General features: G+C 41.3%; 1 protein-coding gene and 1 long non-coding RNA gene across 2 annotated transcripts in view; one reads left to right on the plus strand and one right to left on the minus strand.

Moving 5' to 3' along the window:
* The first annotated feature begins 314 nt into the window (after positions 1-314).
* CAVIN2 (caveolae associated protein 2) lies at positions 315-13,291 on the plus strand. Its single transcript, XM_006186809.3, is given in 3 exon segments — positions 315-912; positions 914-1,111; positions 10,884-13,291. Coding segments are annotated over 3 exon segments (1,272 nt in total). The 5' UTR covers positions 315-630; the 3' UTR covers positions 11,676-13,291.
* Positions 9,533-18,439, minus strand: part of LOC116663760 — a 39,082-nt gene continuing 30,175 nt past the window's right edge. Inside the window, exons 2-3 of the long non-coding RNA XR_004320083.1 lie at positions 10,396-10,538; positions 9,533-10,156 (exon numbers count right to left, since the gene is read on the minus strand). This is a non-coding gene — a long non-coding RNA (uncharacterized LOC116663760). The remainder of the gene's footprint in view (positions 10,157-10,395; positions 10,539-18,439) is intronic.

Consider the following 18,439-nt stretch of genomic DNA (forward strand, 5'->3'; position numbering starts at 1 on the left):
TTGGAAATTAAAAACTAACACTGCAAGCTTGACCGCAAGCACCCTTTAAACTTGGCCTCTCCCAGCGGGACACCCGGCATTCTGCATCCCATCAATCTGTTCTCCGGCAAAGGCAAACAGTACTTTCCGTTACAATAACTTGTGTCCAGGATAAAAAACAGGCGCTCTGTAGCATATGTAGCATAGCAGCCAGAGCAAAGTTTACTAGCTTTAGCCAATTGGAGGCTATGGAGCTGGGCCAAATTAGCATGTTTTTCTCCGCCTCTAGATGAAGTCATGAGTGAAATATGACATTGAATTTATTTTTAAAAGGGAAGAGGCACAGGAAAGAAAAGCTAAACCTGCAGGAAAGTGCCCTGGGCCGAGGAGAACGCGGTTAGGAAGTGTGTGTGTGCCTCTGAACCCTGAGTGGTTCTCAGTTCTGTATCCTTCGCCTCCCACTGGGTGGAGTAGGCCTTTTAAGAGCAGCTGGAATGCAGTTCCCCTGATCAGTGTAGCCAGTTGTTGCCCGTCTGAACCTCTGCCAGTCCTAGAGAGCGGTGCTCTGAGCGCAAACCAGCGGGCCACGCTCTGCACCCTCACCACCTTCCTTCTCACCGGAGTCAGAATAACGTTCCCACCCATCCAGCCATGGGGGAGGACGCTGCACAAGCTGAAAAGTTCCAGCACCCAGGGCCTGACATGCGGCAGAAGCCAGCCAGCTCCAGCCCGGTGCCTTCCTCCACGCCGAGCCCCAGTCTGAACCCGGGGAGCACGGAGGAGGCCATCCGGGACAACTCGCAGGTGAACGCAGTCACAGTGCTCACGCTCCTGGACAAGCTGGTGAACATGCTGGACGCCGTGCAGGAGAACCAGCACAAGATGGAGCAGCGTCAGATCAGCCTGGAGGGCTCCGTGAAGGGCATCCAGAACTGACCTCACCAAGCTCTCCAAGTACCAGGCCTCCACCAGCAACACGGTGAGCAAGCTGCTGGAAAAGTCCCGCAAGGTCAGCGCTCACACGCGGGCCGTCAAGGAGCGCATGGAGACGCAGTGCGCGCAGGTGAAGCGGCTGGAGAACAACCACGCCCAGCTCCTCAGACGCAACCATTTCAAAGTGCTCATCTTCCAGGTCAGTGCCCCTACTGCTCCTCCCACCCAGCTGGGACTCCTCCGCATCCATGATCTCAGTGGGCCTGGCTCTCACAGTCATTTGTACATCTGTCCTGCCTGTCAGGGATCACACACACAAGGCATTGTCCCCGCTGTCTTCGGCGGGCGAACATGAAATCTGCACACAGGGGTGGGAATTTCCCAGGTCGCTGCAGCCTAAACCCAAGGCAGGTGCCTCAGGAGGTAGCAGGTCGGGTCATTTGTCACGGAGCACCTGCATTCACTCCATACAGGTTGGGAAGGTGAGCAGGTGCAGGCACCCTCGTCAAATTCATTTGTCTCCTTGCCTTGTGAACTTGGGGCTCTGACTGCAGCTGTTAGCTGGAAAGGGCAAATTAATTCAGTGGCTGTTTATTAACTCTTTGTGGAAATGAGGTAATCATGTGAGGTTTTGTTTTATCTTTTTTTAAATCAAGAAGCAAGTTTGTAAGTATTCAAAGCATCCCCTTGTCCAAAGGTCACCACCAATCTTTTGAAGACTAACCAAATATTGAAGGCTGATTCCATTTGAGATGAACTAGCCTCTTTTTAAGACACTTTTGGCCAAAACAATCTTGTCGGTTTTTTTCTAGCAAATGATGCACTAAAACTATACAGCATAACTTTTACAAACACACCAGATATGCTTCTCATTGCTCAGAGAGACCACAAATGTAAAATAAAACAAAAGCAGTGTTATCAGTTACAGTTACAAAGGCTAGTCTTGAATATTTTCTCCTTCAAATGGTTGCCTTGGAATAAAAAGGCCACTTAATTTTTTTAATGCATCAATGATGCAATTAATGTAGCTAGAGGCTATTTGGGGACAGGGAAATTGCGTGGGGCTGTTGTTCCGCAAAGTGGTGGGCATTTGTGAATCCAAGGGCAGCCCTGCCTAATGCTGGAAGCCCTTCCGCCCAGTGGAAGCCAGCCAGCACAGAGCCCAGGAAGCAATCACCATCCCTGCCCCAGGGCTGTCTCGTTGTGGCCATGTGAATAGGAAAGGATTTCAAAGCCATGGAGGGGAGAGGCTATAACCAACTGTTCGATTGTGAAAGGCACACAAGAAGAGCCTTCATCTCCCAAAAGAGATTTAGAAATTGGAATTTAAACCGAGGGAGCCTTCTTTCTCTAAACGAATCCGCTCTGCCAAGTTAGAACCTAAGCCCCCTTCCTCCATAAAAGGAGACTCATCTCATTGCTTTTTTGGCCTCCTCAAATTGCACTTGATGTTGTAAAGCTTCTGGCAGCTGATGTCCTCCTATACCTTACAGGCTTTTGCAGCCTGGAAATTTTTTAGCTTTTAATGCAAATGGAATAGCTTTTCATGCACCAGATGAACTGAAGAGATATGGGTAACTGTGCCTTTCTTAAGCCATATAAGATCCTTACTTTATTAGCCTAAAAGATATTAGAAATCTCAACTCTCAAGGCATTTCTAAATTAAATACTGATCTCCAAACAAAACCAAACATGTACAGACCTGTTTAAATCTGAGTTATCAAAGGAACTCTCTCCCCTTCCAGTATGAGTCAGAGAGATTATCTCTTGTCCTATCCCTCAGTTAAGGAGGGAAAACAAAAAATTTTCTAGTAGAGGAAAATCACAATTCGTCGGGATCAGTTTTTGTTTGGTTTTGCCACGTATGTTCTATAGGTGTTGAGGGGAGGGATGAAGAAGATATGTGACTAAAAAATTCAAGAGAACTGTAAATCTGACATTTAAAAGAAAAAAAAAAAACTGCTGGGAACTTAAAGACACGAGCTGCTGGTGAAATGGTGCCACGGTCTCCTGTTTTGTCACATTAGACTGACAGGTGTGAAATTGCAGCCAGAAATGGTAGGAATTCTCCACAGAGTGAGGAAAAGCTGAAACAGGGGCTCAAGACCAAGGTGGAAGCTAAGAGAATCCAAAGCAACGTGTCCAGTCTCCATTCAGGGCCCCTTAGCAAGCAGCCCCCAAGGACCTTTTTTTAAAGAGCAGTTAAGGAGACAGAAAACTAGAGGTAAGGAACTGGACCTTTCTTAAACTGTATAAGATTTTTCTTAGCCTGAAGGATATTAGAAACCTCAACTCTCAAGGTATTGCAAGATGACAATTTTGAAGAAAAAAAAAAACACAAAAAAACACAAGTGAAGTCCCTCAATTGAAAAGTTGCTCTTTCTCTTGATCCTTCTTAAAGTAGGGGTTTGAGGGTAGTAATTATGCCAATGGATAAAAATAATCACTTGTGTTAGAGAGTGGTCTGGTACTGAGGTTGAGTAGATAAATTTTGTCATACGGACACTGGTTCAAATCCTAGTTTCACCACTTGCCACTTGTGCACATTTGGTAGCTTTTCCAAGCTTCTGCTTCCTCATCTGTACATCTTATTAATATCTCAGAATATTAACAAGAGCAAAAATATTCTTGAGCTCTTAGGAAGCCCCGCATACTCCACTAAGCATCTTTCTGGAGTTTATCTCAATTGCCCCAACTTATAGATGAGGATGCCGAGATTCAGAAATGCTTATATCTTGTCCGAAGTTATTTAGTAAGCAAGTAGTGAAGCTGAAATTTGAACTCATACTTAATTGATTTCAAAGTATGCTCTTAAAGATTAGTGGTTCTTCCCTTATGTCTCCCTCATAGGATAAGGAATAAATGGAATAACATATTTTAAATGGTTAATGACTGTCATGATTTAAGAGCTCAAGGAATAGAAGCTCTTCCTGGGTGGATCTGAAATGCACTGCATGGAGAAGAGGCTACACTTGTGCTTGGTCAGAAATATGGCTCTTTAGTAAAAATTGTTCCCATCCTACCCAGGGTCTGTAAAACAGCAATGCATTTGCTTTTTTCAGTCAGGACTTATTAAAAGCTACATACACACACACACACAGACACACACACACACACTGCCATATATTGTATGACAATTACCGTGTTGAAGTCAATATTACATCCCCACCACTCCCTGAAAGCAAAGGACTCTGCCCAAAGGGCCTACTCTAAATAGACCCTTCTAGTAGCAGCACAGTCTTCAAAATGAGACAGAGGGTAGGTGTTTCCTAGTAGAACCTGCAGAGTGAGGAGGGCAGATAATGTACCAGGCACCACTTCATGTCTTTAAGTTGTTTGTCACTTTCAGTCCACTTGACCCGTATGCTAGACTTTCCTTTCCTAAATCCACTGGCTTTCTAGTTTAAGACAAAAAAATTAACGTAAAAATAAGAGAGTGAGGAAAAAAATCTGTCACCGGACTGGAACATATTCAGTAGTGTAGTGTTCAGAAGATTATGTTCCCAGATGTTTCCAACTTGTAAAGTCCTGTTGTGTCCGCCAAAATCTGCAGGTACTTTTTGGTTGGTTGGTTCACCTACTAGATGCACATTAGCATTTTTAAAAATTCTAAAATCTGTCCTTAATTTGTTCTATTGAAAACGTATCATGTATTTATTTAAGTTGGTACTGAACTTACAACATTGTTGTAGCTGTTAAGCCTCTCAAGACTTAGCAATTACTTCAAATTATAACCAGTAGAATCTAAAACTGGAGAAAATTCATCTCCTTTTGAGCAATAAAATACATTGTAAAATCCTTATTAAACTTATCAGCTTCCCTTTTTACAGTTTTTTAAAATAATAGCTTAAGATCAATGTTTGAATTCAAAATACTGTGACAGGACCCAGTATAAATAAGACTCAGAGGGGTTGCTGATCAAAAAGCAAATGCTAAAGACTAATAGAACTAATTTGCCTATAAGTGCATACATATCTTTTACTAAAAGCAAAATTTATACAGAAAAATCAGTGAATTTACAGTTAAGATGAAATTTTCACTAGAATTTCACAGGTAACTGGCCCTGAGGGTGTGATGATTATTTGAATGAGCAGTTTGGGAATGATTTCAAATCCAGGGAACAAAATGAGAGTACTCATGGACAGTTTACACTTACATCCACATAAAATTGTGAAATTAGGTGAAAAGAGTAGAGGTTAGATATTTGCTGTGGATACATTTGTGGAGAATCAAGCCTATAAATGTGTTCAAATATTCATCATTTGGGTTCCTTTGACAAGAAGAGAAGTTTAGAAGGGTGCTAAAAGTGTAACGTCGTCAGACTATTTTTTTAAATTCATTTTTTTAAAGGCTGTACTTTTTCACTACCCTGAAAACTGCTACATTAGTACAGACTTAGAAGAAATGGGGATATTGGTGATCAAAGACACCTCTTGATGTTCATAACACATTGATTAATGTTCCCATAGTGGGATACTGGTTTTGATGCACTAGTTATCCAGTGCACTTTCAGTTTATGAGATAAACAAAATACTAGTTCTTATTGTATTATTTACACTTACTGAATGTCAGCACTGCCTCAGGCACTTTAAATGAACAACTGATTATTGTCAATATTTCTTCTAAAGAATAATTTTCTCTCATATATCAAAAAACTAGACTCTACCTGAGATGCAGCCTTTCCAAGTAAATGTCACCCCTTCTGTTGTTTTGTAATCTATATCTGTTTGAATTGAACAAATGAAAAATGTTCTCCAATGCAACTCAGGTCCTGCAGTTTTGATGCTTGTATGAAAGCAAACATGTGAGGCATTTGTACCCTATGAGATCACTTCTGCAATTTGTTAACTAGTTTTCATGGGATTTAGGTTAATATCACAGTATCAAATATTTTAGAGCTGGCAAGCACCTCAATAATCATGTAGTTTAACCTCATTTTATATTAAAGGAGGAGAGGCCCTGAGAAACAAAGTGACTAGCAAGGTTTCACTTTACTAATAATGGAAATTATAGAACTGAATTATGAAATGAGTGAAAACAAAACACTATAATCCCACTATGGCAAAGTTCATGTCTACTAGGTTTTCTACAACAGCTTTTAAATAATTCAGTGTGGTTTGCTTTTTGTTTTGTTTCATGGGTTTTTGTGCGTGCAACAAGGAACACCTAACCAGTGTGATCTTAAAAAAGAATTGAACCCTTGATAACACTGAAAAATAATGAAACTTTTAAATCCTCCAGAATGTGAAAGACTGCTTAGGGATTATAACTAATGCATTTTATTCTTATGACTTGCTGATTCCACTGACAGCTGCCTTAGGGGTGCAGTTCTAATCAATGGCTTTATCCGCTTGGCAATCTATACCTCAGAAACACAAATCGGAGAAAACCATCAATGTGTAAAAGAGACCTATAAATCAGAATGTCAGGTGGGCACAGTTCCATTTTAATAACTAGTATTTAGAGATTATTGGATAAAACATTCCATGGACACAAATTTATGGTCCTCATATCCCTCCAGGATGCCACTACATCCCTGTGGGAATGTAACAGTCTTTGTTATTTTCTTCTAACAACAGGGATGATAAGTTAGTGACAGGAGGGCAAACTGCCTTTTTCAAGCTTTTAAATGACTCACTGCAGGCTTCCTTTTCTAATGCTAGTCATAGAGTCTCCTCCTCTTCTAAAGTGTGCGTATCTATACATGTGCAAAGAAGATTTGCTTCCATGAGCATCAACCCGAGAAGTGCCCAGCATGTTGGCCGGTTTCTCTGTGTTGATATCTACAGGAACGACTGAGACTATTAGTACACAAGAATCAACAGAAACTGCAAACAAGCAAAAGTGCAAGGAAAAATGCCACTTCTCAAGGGTTCTTTCCACTCTTTTGCTCTTTTATGGTTCAAGCATATATCACTCATACGTGTTTAATTCTCCCTTCCTTTTAAAAACTCCTAAGGGTCCTTGTGAAAGGTCAGAACCAGGAGCAGCTGCATCACTGGGGCTGAATACCTTTTTGAAAATTAATCTGTAGGACAAATAGTCAGTTGCGTGGGAGTCTCTACTGTGTAGAACTACTCAAGGAAGCAATGCAACCCACAAGGGATTCTTAATGCCACATGAAGGAGTTACAAACCCGAAGTAGAATCAAGGATGTATATTTGATCCTTCCCCTTGAAAGAGCCATCAATCTTAGAATCTGCAAGAGAAAGCAGATCAAATACTTTATAATAGGAGGCTGAAGGTAGAAGTATCGCCTCACCTGTAGGCAGGTGAAATATCAAGTATTTCCACGAGGTGTGTGCCCTGAGCAACTCACACATGAGCAGGTAAGACTGGACACCTGGGGGACAGTGCAGTTACAGAGGATCCACTGTCCGAAGTTCAGGTTGAATTTCCACCACTGTAACAGCTATCCTACAGTCAAATACCTTGTATACATTTTCCTAACAAATAGAGATTGTGAAGAGTGTCAGCATTTTTCTGCTTCTAAACACACATTACGGAAAGGTAAGACCTACATGTACTAGGACTTCACAAATTCCTGTGTGAAAGGAAAGGGCTTCCCCTCAGAGTGGAACTATAAAAAGATGCAAAATAAACATTATCCAGGAGACAGAACACAAAATACTGCTTGAGTAATTAAAATGACAGCAGAAGCATAGCAGTTGGCCAAGAAGACATATCTCACTTGTTTCCAGTTGTGGAAAGACAGTTCTAACTCTTTCTGGATTCTGTCTGTTCCCACTGGGTTTATCTTCATAGCTGGCATCAAAGGGTTCTTGTATAAATTTATCTGGCATCGTATAAAGGAGTTCAGTTGGGTTTCCCACCTTCCTTCGACTGCCCTTGTGTATGCAGTGTGTATCCACCACAGATCACTTCTGATTCACCTGATAATTCAGTTTTCCCAAACCTGCCCTCAAGGGACACATGGTGAGAGAGTCAAGAGTCTAAGACTCAACAGTAACTGTGCTTTTTTAACAATAAATTTACATTTCATTAAAAATGCACTATTAATAGTTTAACTCGTTGAGAATTAGTTAGTATGTCTCTCTTCTGGTGAGGCTGAAGAAAGGGAAGTTATCAGAGTAATCCTTTGATTACCCAGAGATTAGACTATACAGAATACACCTCTTCTTTAGTAACCAAGGCTTATTTTTCCAGTTTTCCACCTGAATTTCTGCCTTCTTCTCTGAGAACTTTAAGTAACACTTCACTGAGCTCTTGGTTTCTTCCTTTCCTGCAGGCAACTCCTGTCAAACTTTCCCAACCCTCTTGTCAAACCCCAAAAGTAATTTTGCTTCTGGACTAAGCATCAGAGCTCTCGCTATTTCTGCAGCCTGCCCCTTCTTCAGTAATACTCATCCACTGAGAATAAAATCCTTCCTTAAAAAGGGAAACCACCAAGCCCCTTAGGCCTGGTTCTCATTTCCCAGTGGTGGCAGCAGTCAGCAAACTTCCTTCTAGACACAGAGCCAGGCCCATTCGTCCGTAGTCCTCAGGCCTACTCAACAGAGGGACAGTGTCCACCCCAGCAACCCCCAGGGCTGCGTTAGAAAGCCTCCTCACCCGACATGCACTCAAACACCTGAGGAGCTCTCAGGAACTGCTCTAGTCACCGGGGCATAACAACCAACGAGAGACAGAAGTTCCCCTCTCATGAGAACTATATGCCAATGAAAAAGATGCAAGTCGAAACTTGACACGTGGCAAAGTTGTTCTCTGTAAACATCCATGTCATAAATGACTTGCGGGAATCTCATGCTCCTTTCACTTTTTTACTTTATCTTTTATACTGTGTTTCTGACACATTCTGTGATATTTGAAATGGGAGAGTGTGGAGAGAGCTTTGAGAAAGAGAATCTGTGATTTCTTCACTCTACCAAGGATCCTGTTAACCAGATGCCCTGCTTTTTACCTGTACCCAAGATGTTAACCAATTTACAGAAAGGACTCTTACGAGTAGGTGTGTGTAAGGGGGAGACATGGAGCTGTATTTTTTCAGAGTATCATAATTATACTATTCAGTATAATTAAAACATTGTCCACTTAGTCTTTGTAGCAAGAAGTTACAAGTAAGCAGGTAAACTCTTAGAACATGTTTTTGATCATAACCCCAATTTTATTGACTTTTCAGTCAATCAAAAATGCAAAACAAGAAGGGAAGCTCTTACCATTAACATAAACTTTGCATGAAGTTCAGCTCCCAGGAAGGCTTAAAAAAATTTTTTTAATTAAAGTATAGTTGATTTACAATGTTGTGTTAGTTTCAGGCATACAGCAAAAAGATTCAGTTATACACATATATACGTAGGTGTGTGTATATATATATACACACACATATATACACACACACACACACACACACATATATATATATATATATATATATATATATATATATTCTTTTTCAGGTTCTTATCCATTATAGGTTATTATAAGATATTGACTGTAGTTCCTTGTGCTACACAGTAGGTTCTTGTTGGTTATTTTATATATAGAGTATATACATGTTAATCTCAAACTCCTAATGTATCCCCAACCCGCCCCTTCCCTTTTGGTAACCATAAGTTTGTCTTCTATGTCCCAGACAGACTTTTAAATTCACTACATCCGTGTTTTGGTTTTTTTTTTTAACTGAAAGTTTACTGGGCAGTCCACAGTATAATCAGGAATCTCGGCCTGAAGGCCGGTGCAGGGGCCTGGAGCCTGGCCCACCTCGGCATTCTTGCAGATCCCCTAGTACTCCTGGTTGTGCAGTTTGAAAGCTGATACTCTAGGTCAAATCCTCTTGTTCACATTTGGAAGGAACTGAGACCCAAGGAGATGAAGTTATTTGCTGAAACCCTCAGAGCCATCGAGCAGGACAGCAAGGACTGAGAGCCACGCCTCCTGTCACACGTTCTTGTCCCTGTGCCATTTCTTCCAGTGAAGGCACCTGCTGGCTGGCTCTCATTTTCCAACAGTCAAAAAAAAAAAAAATAAAGTAAAAATCAAAGGGATTCCTATGCTGGGTGACACACATCTGAATTCAAATCTCCCCACTTAGCAACACCGGAGAACCGTCTCTCTTACACTCGGGGGGAAGAGGTGTGCTGAGGCATAGGGAGAGGCAGATCTTTGTACTCCTAGAAGCTGGAGGAAGAGGTGTGCTGGGAATAGTGCGGGAGGCAGATTCCTGAGTTTCCCTCCTCAGTCTTCACTGTAGGTAGGAGCTGAAGTATTCTTGCCCAGGGAAGCCCTGTTTAACAAGAGAGGCTTGATAAGGTACACCTGGCAGCATAAATCCCCTTGTTGCTCCAGAAATGGCCCAAGCATACCATCTTCCCTTACAATGCCCACAAAGAATGCACTAAACCACAAGGCTTTGCAAGTGGGTCCCCAGCAAGCCTGGCCCTTGCTACTCTTACTCCAAAATTACGTCATTAGAAAAATGAGTGTGCACTTTTAAACAGCTACCAAGGTTGATCATGCCTTTACCTCTGACTTCTGTTTGTGGAGGGAACCTGGTGTCTGGTTTACTGGGTGTCTGACACTTGAGGATTTTCCAGTTCTCCCCCTGCCTTCATCTTTTATCTTGACTTCCAGGCTCTTTTGTGGTGGGATTTTGGCAGGAACAGAGCCTGAGGGTAGAAGAGAGAGGCCCTCTGGGTTCACAGTAACTTACTTTAGCTCCTTTATCTAGGCAGCTTCCTGGTCAATCTGAGCCACAGCCCACTTCCCTCCCTGCCTGTCACTGATACAGCCCTTGCCAGATGCCCTCAGAATATTCCCAATAGGCAGCCCTTGGCCTTATCCAGCCTAGGGGGGATGAGCTGATCAGTTTAGAATTAACTTCATATTCTAGAAAACTGAAACACAGACATACGGTTTCTGTCAGGCCAAAACACGTACACACAAATCACAGCAGTTCGCGACCACTGTTAAATGTGTTATTAACATGAAATCTACACTGGCCATCTTCTCAGGAAGAAAATGAGATCCCTGCCAGTGTGTTTGTGAAGGAGCCGGTTTCCAGCCCAGCGGAAGGGAAGGAGGAGCCAGCTGACGAAAACAAGTCCCTGCAGGAAGCTTTGCACACAGTGGACCTCTCATCTGATGATGAATTGCCCCACGACGAGGAGGCCCTGGAAGACAGTGCTGACGAAAAGATGGAAGAAAGTAGGGCAGAAAAAATAAAAAGATCCAGTCTCCGGAAAGTGGATAGCCTCAAGAAAGCCTTTTCTCGCCAGAACATTGAGAAAAAGATGAACAAGCTAGGGACAAAAATCGTATCTGTAGAGAGGAGAGAGAAGATTAAGAAATCTCTCACTTCCAATCACCAAAAAATATCCTCGGGGAAAAGCTCTCCCTTCAAGGTTTCTCCCCTCACTTTTGGTCGAAAGAAAGTCCGAGAGGGAGAAAGCCCTGCAGAAAATGAAACCAGGTCAGAAGACATGCCCAGCAGTGAGATGCCCAACGACCACGAGGAGAGCTCGTTTGCGGAGGGTCTTTCCGAAGTCTCCCTCACCAGTGCCCTGGCGGAAGGGAAGAGCGTGGACGGGGATGCGGACAGGGCGGCCTCGAGAGGGAGTCACTCGGCTGTGGACAGCAACATCGACCTGACCATCGTGGAAGATGAAGAGGAGGAGTCGGTGGCCCTGGAGCAGGCGCAGCTGGTGCGCTACGCAGGAGACTACGTGCTGACCTCCGAGGAGGCGGAGCAGTCGGAGGAGCAGCCTGTGCAGCCGGCGGTCCTCCAGGTGGACCAGACCGCCTAAACGCACAGCCTGCTGCGCCCGGCCTGCGCTTTCAGTTAGGGGCGTAGCCGGAGCCTAGAAACGAACTCCTGAGCATCTCCAGCACTACGCATTCACACCCGTCACTGTCCAGGCAGTCATCAGTTACTACACAGTAGCAGCACACACGTGACCAAGACTTACTAAGAAGGCAGCCTATCAGGGTCTACACTTCTAATTTACTCTCAGGTTCCATTTCGGTAGTTCTTTAAGATTGCCCAGAAGAAACGGAGCAGTCGCAAAACACCGATCAATTCGGCTTAGTCAGAAAAACCAGAGGCTATGTAAGATACTAATCATGCAATGTGATTCATTTTTTGTCATTCCATAAGCTCAATGAATTGTACCAGTAATATATTGAATTTCCATAGAACTCTGTAAATCTATAGTCTTCAAGTGTGTGATACATAATACACATATGTATTTTAGCTAAAGAGGTAACTACTTGTATCTCTTAAGAAGAAAACACTTTTCTTAAAAGGTGGAAGAGAAAGTTCAGTTGATCATTCACATAGTGGAAACTAATGTTTATTGAAAGTGAAGGAGAAATTGAAAGACTATGATAATCAGCTAATGAAGTAAGATATGTAGAAAAGTTGAGATGATTAGATAAAGAAAACTAAGGAGACTTCGGAAAATAAAAGAAACAGGAAACCAAGACTGCCAAAGAGAATGAAGACAGAAAAAAGTATATGCTCAAAAGCGAAACTTTTACAGTATTAGTTCAAGCATTTCACTCTATATAACAACACTAAAGAAGTTCATATATTGTGGATAATATGTTATCTCTTCACAGTATTTTTATTTTCCAATGTTTTCAAATAATATAAAAACACTTTGCTCTGTTAAAGCTGCATTTTTCTTAATAAATAAAAGACATTACAAGTATTTCTCTAAGGAAGTTCAAAAGGATGTTGTCTCTTTAACACTGGAATGAACATAAATCTTCAAAATTAGTACATACTGCCTTTTGTAGGAAGTTGGGTCATAGTATTCTTTAACGTTTTCCAAATTTGATATAATCCTTACACTCCAAATGATGTAATGTGGGTTTATAAGATGTCAGAATCAACAGGTTTAAGAAGGAAAAGATTCTGTTTTTCCTTTTTTTGTACATAATGGTAATTTCATTGCAGTTTTATTTATATAGTCATTTCACAGAATATTAATGTGTTTCTTAACTTCTTAAAGCATGCTAGTGTTTATGTACATGTGCACAGTTACTCAGAGTAATTTTTACTACCACCTAACATTATACTAAAGTATTGTTTTATCTATTTTTAATTACAGAATGGTAGTGTTTTGAGAAAACGATTATAGTTTAAAGACAGTTGTACCAGAGAGCAAATTCCCTTCCTTTAGTATGCACCACTCACTATAAGCAACCTTACAAATATAGATAATCCAAGACAGTATTAACAAACTATGCTTTGTCTTAGAAAAGATACAGAATTAACAGATGTATTTTGTTGCCTCACTGATACAGCTATATTATTATTTTGCAATAATGTACCCCAAATATTAGATTATTGAACTAACACTGGCTATGTTAAAGAAGACTAAATAAACCAAAAAATAAAAAGTATATAAAAATGTCAGTTTCTTGGCAGAATGATTTTAAAACAACAGAAAGAATTGACTTTTAAACTCTCCTCCAAATGTAGCCATAATGTTGATTGTTTCAGTCCTGATTTCCCCTATTAACTCTGCTTTCTTTTTTCCCTGATCTCATTTAGAAATCTGAGTCTCATTCTTCAAGTTTAACTTTCTTGACATCACCTTGCCAGCTCTGGAGAGCATCTGAATTTATTGCAGCAGCTTGATGAATTTGATAGTTCCATCTGCATTTTTATTATTTTGTACCAGACCTTATAATACCTTAAATAGCCCTGCAAACATGAATGTACTGAGCCATACATTCAGTTGATTCGCCCAGATACACCTCTGTCTTTTGCAGTGCCATCCACTTGGTAAAAGACTTAATTTCACCCAGGGCCCTAAACATGTCTGTTTAACCTTTACAAAGTTACAGTCATTTCTTGAAGCTGAGAAGTTGGGGGATCCAAGGCTAATGTAATGTTTACATTTCCTTTTCAAAAATGCTTATGTCCTTTGTTTCTAGAAACTATCTGCATGTCAGTGAAAAACTGCACTCAGGCATCGTTTTAGATTTGACTGACAAACATTTATTCTTTGTTCCTCATTTGAAGCGTTACAATCCTAGGCAATAAAAGAGAGAATTAGGCCAGATAATTGCTGGAAGACACATACTGTAGGGATTAGAGACAGCAGCAGTTGTGGAAAGGGAAACTATTTATTCTGCATTATTGTAGAATCATTTGCATACTGGTGAGGCTGCAAAGTCCCCAAATTAGATATATCTTCCTCCCACCCATCCAATAACCCATTGCTAACTTTATGTGCCAGGAGCTCAAGAACTGGATTAGTTTTCCCCCAAAGATTGGTTATACATTAATAAGCACTGAGATCCATATCTTAGAAAGACAATTCAGGAATAAGATGTATCTATTACATGGATCACAAACCTCACAGAAATAAAACAAAGATGTCATTCTTCCATGAGATTTTATTTTTCAAATACATATACATATATTTCAACAAAAATATTTTCCTCTTTCCACTTACAACTCTAGTATTTGGCTGAATTTCTTTTTATACATGAAAATAAAAGACCCACAGAAAGGCCAGTTCTGCACCAAATAAAAATATTTTTACATGTACTGTGTGATGAAAGCCTAAAATGTTTCTGCTTTTAGCAATGCTTATGCAGAAGAGCAAGGTTTGAACCCCACGCTCTTCAGTCCACTATCAGGAAACTAGAAGCTCCTTTGACAGAGCCAAGCCACTAGTGTAAGTAAAGGTTATAATGAAAGTCATTTCCTACATTAAGACACTAATGCCCAAGCCCAGTTAATTCCTGCTCGAAACTTTGTTTACTGCCCTACGGCCCAGTCTAAGTGATTTTATATTGGAGACTGGGAGTATGAGGAATGGAGATACAGGCAGCAATCATTATTAACAGTTCCATAGCAACCACAAGTCTTTTCCTAAAAACCAAGACTCTGACACTGCAAAACAAGTTTCAGACGAAATTGGCATTGGACCTTTGTATTCTGCTTGATCTGGGCGGCGAGATAGAGACTTCTGCAGCTGGGAATGCATTCTTCCGGGGAACAGGCAGTAATTCACATTATTAAAGATACATTCTTCTGGTTTTTTTGTTTTAACCATTGCATTATCCTGTAGTATTTGAAACTCTAAAATTATCTTTAACTCTCCACACAAACTGCCCCAGTGAAGAACCCACGCTTTTAGCAAAATAGCTTGATATTCATACACTTAAAGACTTTCCACTAAAATACAATTCATTAAATATTTATAGAGCAATATAGAGATTTGTCCCTTCCACCCGGTAAAATTCGTAGTGCCCAAAGCAGTGACACAAGCATGGGGGAGAAGGAACTAACATTTCTGATAGCTTAATCTACCCCAGAGTGGGCACTCCAATGGTAAGGAATACTGTGTACCTACCACATGCTAGATACAAGTATTATCTCATTTAATCAAATGGATCCTTTTACAAAAGTATTATTTTTACAGTGAGACTTCTGAAGTTAATTTACTACTCCAACTAGTAAGATGTGGTGAGAGAGGGAGTGCCAGAGTTCTTAACCACTCTAAATTCTCATTCAGCATGTTACAATTTAAGTATTCTTCCTTTGAAAGTCACAGAATTAAAAGACTTGTCCAAGTTCAAGTAACTACTGAGAGTGTCAGTGCTCAACCCCAGTCAAATCCATGCTACTGCCAACACAGGCTCCTAATTGTATCACCCAACTGTGCTTAATTATGAATCACTTTATAAACTCTCAAATGGTATGGTATTAACTTCATTTTATCGCCCCTTATACATCTGCACTTTGTAAATGCTTTTAATGATAGTCATACTAATGCTAAGAAAAAACAGCTCACGGTTCTTGGGGAACCACAGAGAGACTACTGTTCAGGTCTGCTCAGGCCACAGAGGGGCTCCTAAGCTCCTTGGCATTGTCCATTGTCAGTGGCCACAGGGTTCACTGTGGGGCACAGTTTAATAAGTGCAAGCTGTCAACAGAGATAGATACTAGAATCAGCTAATTCAAAAATGGCACAAGAAGTCTGCCTCAAACTCTTCAAGTTAAAGGAGTCATATCCCTTGTCATGCTAGAAGAAATCACTTTATCTTGTCTGGACACATCCTCTCCTAGGCTGAAAATATGAGCAAATGGCCAAATCAGCAGAGGGTGGGGGAAGTGTGGGGGTTTGGGAAGTAGGGTGAACCCTGACAATACAGAGACCTAGTCTCTGAAGATCACTCCTGAAAAACTGTCTGGCTGTCTTCTCAAGGAAAACAGGAGCTAAGTCAAGAAAAAGCTGGTGTCTCCATTGCTGTGGGGAAGCAAGCAAAGAAAACCCTACAGCCCAGCCCTCACTCATCAGGAGGTATGCTGCAGGCAATGACTTTCTGCAAGGTTCTGGCAGTGCTCACAAACTCAAATGCCTAAGGGACTCATGCATAAGTAACATGGTTTGAGGCAGTGGCAGCAGTTGTGGCAAAGTGGGCCTTGACCTCTCTGATGGGGCACCCACATCATGCATCTACCTAGAGGTGGTACCTTTGCTAGTTTCTAAAAAGGGATGTTACGTTCCAGAAGCCTCCTTGGATTGTGGCAAATTGGTTCCACTGCCCGACTCCAGTTGCCACGTGGGAAGTCAGGCCCAGTGTTGCCAAAGTCTCCCCTTCTTTTAAGAAGAGCTAGAATTTAGATTTCTTTTTTACATGAAAAGCTCCTGGCTTTTAATTTTTGGCAACTAGCTCAAATCATTTTAAACATGGTGTGAGCTGACTGTAACTCTCTGCTGTCTGGTTGGAGCCTCGGGACAGACCTTCAGATTCAGACTCCTGGTCTGTAAGGGAAGGCTCCTGGGTTCTCCTTCCCCTCCCCAAGGCACAGACATGGGGGAAAAAAAGCTACTAACAGGATTGGATCTGCCTTGAGAAAAAGCACAAACATTTTCTTAGGGAAAGAGAAAATGCAAAAATACCCTTGCCTGAACTTGTAAGAAAATTTCTTACTGCATTTGTGGAAAGACTGCTGTTATGCTGCACAGTCGATGCGCTGAGGAGACAGTCGCCAATCACACTGAAAGGTGGTTATACGCTCTCTAACGGGAAAGCACCACTTCCTGTTGTTTGCAGCACTAGCTAGTGGGTTACCTGTAGAGCCCTGGGTGTCAAAGGGATTGGTATTTGGGGTAAACTGAGCATATAATGTGACTATTCCATTTCTATGTTCCAGTAGAAAAATATCTACTCCTATCAATAACCTGGAGGTCCTACAGATGACAGAAGGCAAGTCTGCACTCTGCTCTGCCATATATCAGAGCAAAATGGCCAGCCAACACTCCAATTCTTCAACTCTTTATTGTTAGTAATGAGGTACTAAAGGAAAAGAACACAGCTCAATTTTCTGGATGCTAAATTGAGACTTCAGAGCTCAGAGCTGGGGAAAAAAAACCTGATACCAATTTAGCACAAGGGGCAAGATGTCCTTTGTTAAGGAGAAACTCTATGTTTGCAAACACTTGAAGCTCTAAGGACGCTCAGGGATTAGCTCCAAGGTCCTTGTTCTCCAAGGTCCACTGCCTGTTAATCATCTCCAGAACCCCAATGACATGCAGAGAAAGGCAGTATATTCTGGGGAACGTGCCCTTATTGGAAAAACCAAATTTCCTAGAGACTTTAAATCAGTAATTTTAAACCCCTACATAATAAAAAGAAGCCCCTCCCTCCTTCCCAGGATGGATGGAGAAAAGCATATCTTAGCTTATGGGATTGCCCCTGAGATTAACCAGAGAAAGGGAGACTGATGTGCGCTGGGTGTAATTTCATTACAATTGTTAGTTCTCTTTCTCTCTTTTTTCTTTCTGCCATCGGTCTTTTTCTTGTCAGAGACCAAGAGATCTTTCCCAATTATCTGGTAGCTAGACTTTTCAGAGATTAAATAAAAGCAGTTACGCCTGAATTATCCAATAACCACTAGTAGTTTTTATATACAAGAAACATGTCCCCAGTTAAGGTATCCATTTTGTTTTATTAACATTTATTGGCCATCTGTACGTGCCAGGTCCTGAGCTGGGTCCATCGATAAGACACAAATAAGAGACGAGTCTTTGCTAGCTAAGAACTTTCTATCTATTGAGGAAGGGGAAAGTTCTGGGAGCCCCCTACATAAAGTATTAGCATTTACAGAAGCAAAGCAAGAGGGAACAAATAATTTGCAAGGAAAATAAATCCTCAGCCTTCAGGAAATTGTTATTTGAGAAAGAGTCACTCAAGATAGTTCATGGAGATACCGTAGCTCAGGTGTGTAACATACCGTAAATGTCCAGGATGGAGATGAAAGGAATCTGGAGGCTGCAAGTTTGTGGATGTAAAGAATACACAGCAATAGAGGTTTCCCTGCTCTAAAGTGTGAAACAAAATGGTGGAAGGGAGACTCTGAGTGGAAGAAAACCTATGTCTTTATGCAACACTGACAGCAAGTGCATTCATTTGTTTTAATTCACAAGTAAGTATCGCACACAAACTGTATACCAAGACTCATGGAGGCACTGCATTCACTGGTTCATTGCAAACCAAGCAGACATGGCCTTCCGGACTGCTGTCCCAGTGTGCCCTGGAA

Source organism: Camelus ferus, chromosome 5 (assembly GCF_009834535.1).
Source record: "Camelus ferus isolate YT-003-E chromosome 5, BCGSAC_Cfer_1.0, whole genome shotgun sequence".
Classification (NCBI taxonomy): domain Eukaryota; kingdom Metazoa; phylum Chordata; class Mammalia; order Artiodactyla; family Camelidae; genus Camelus; species Camelus ferus.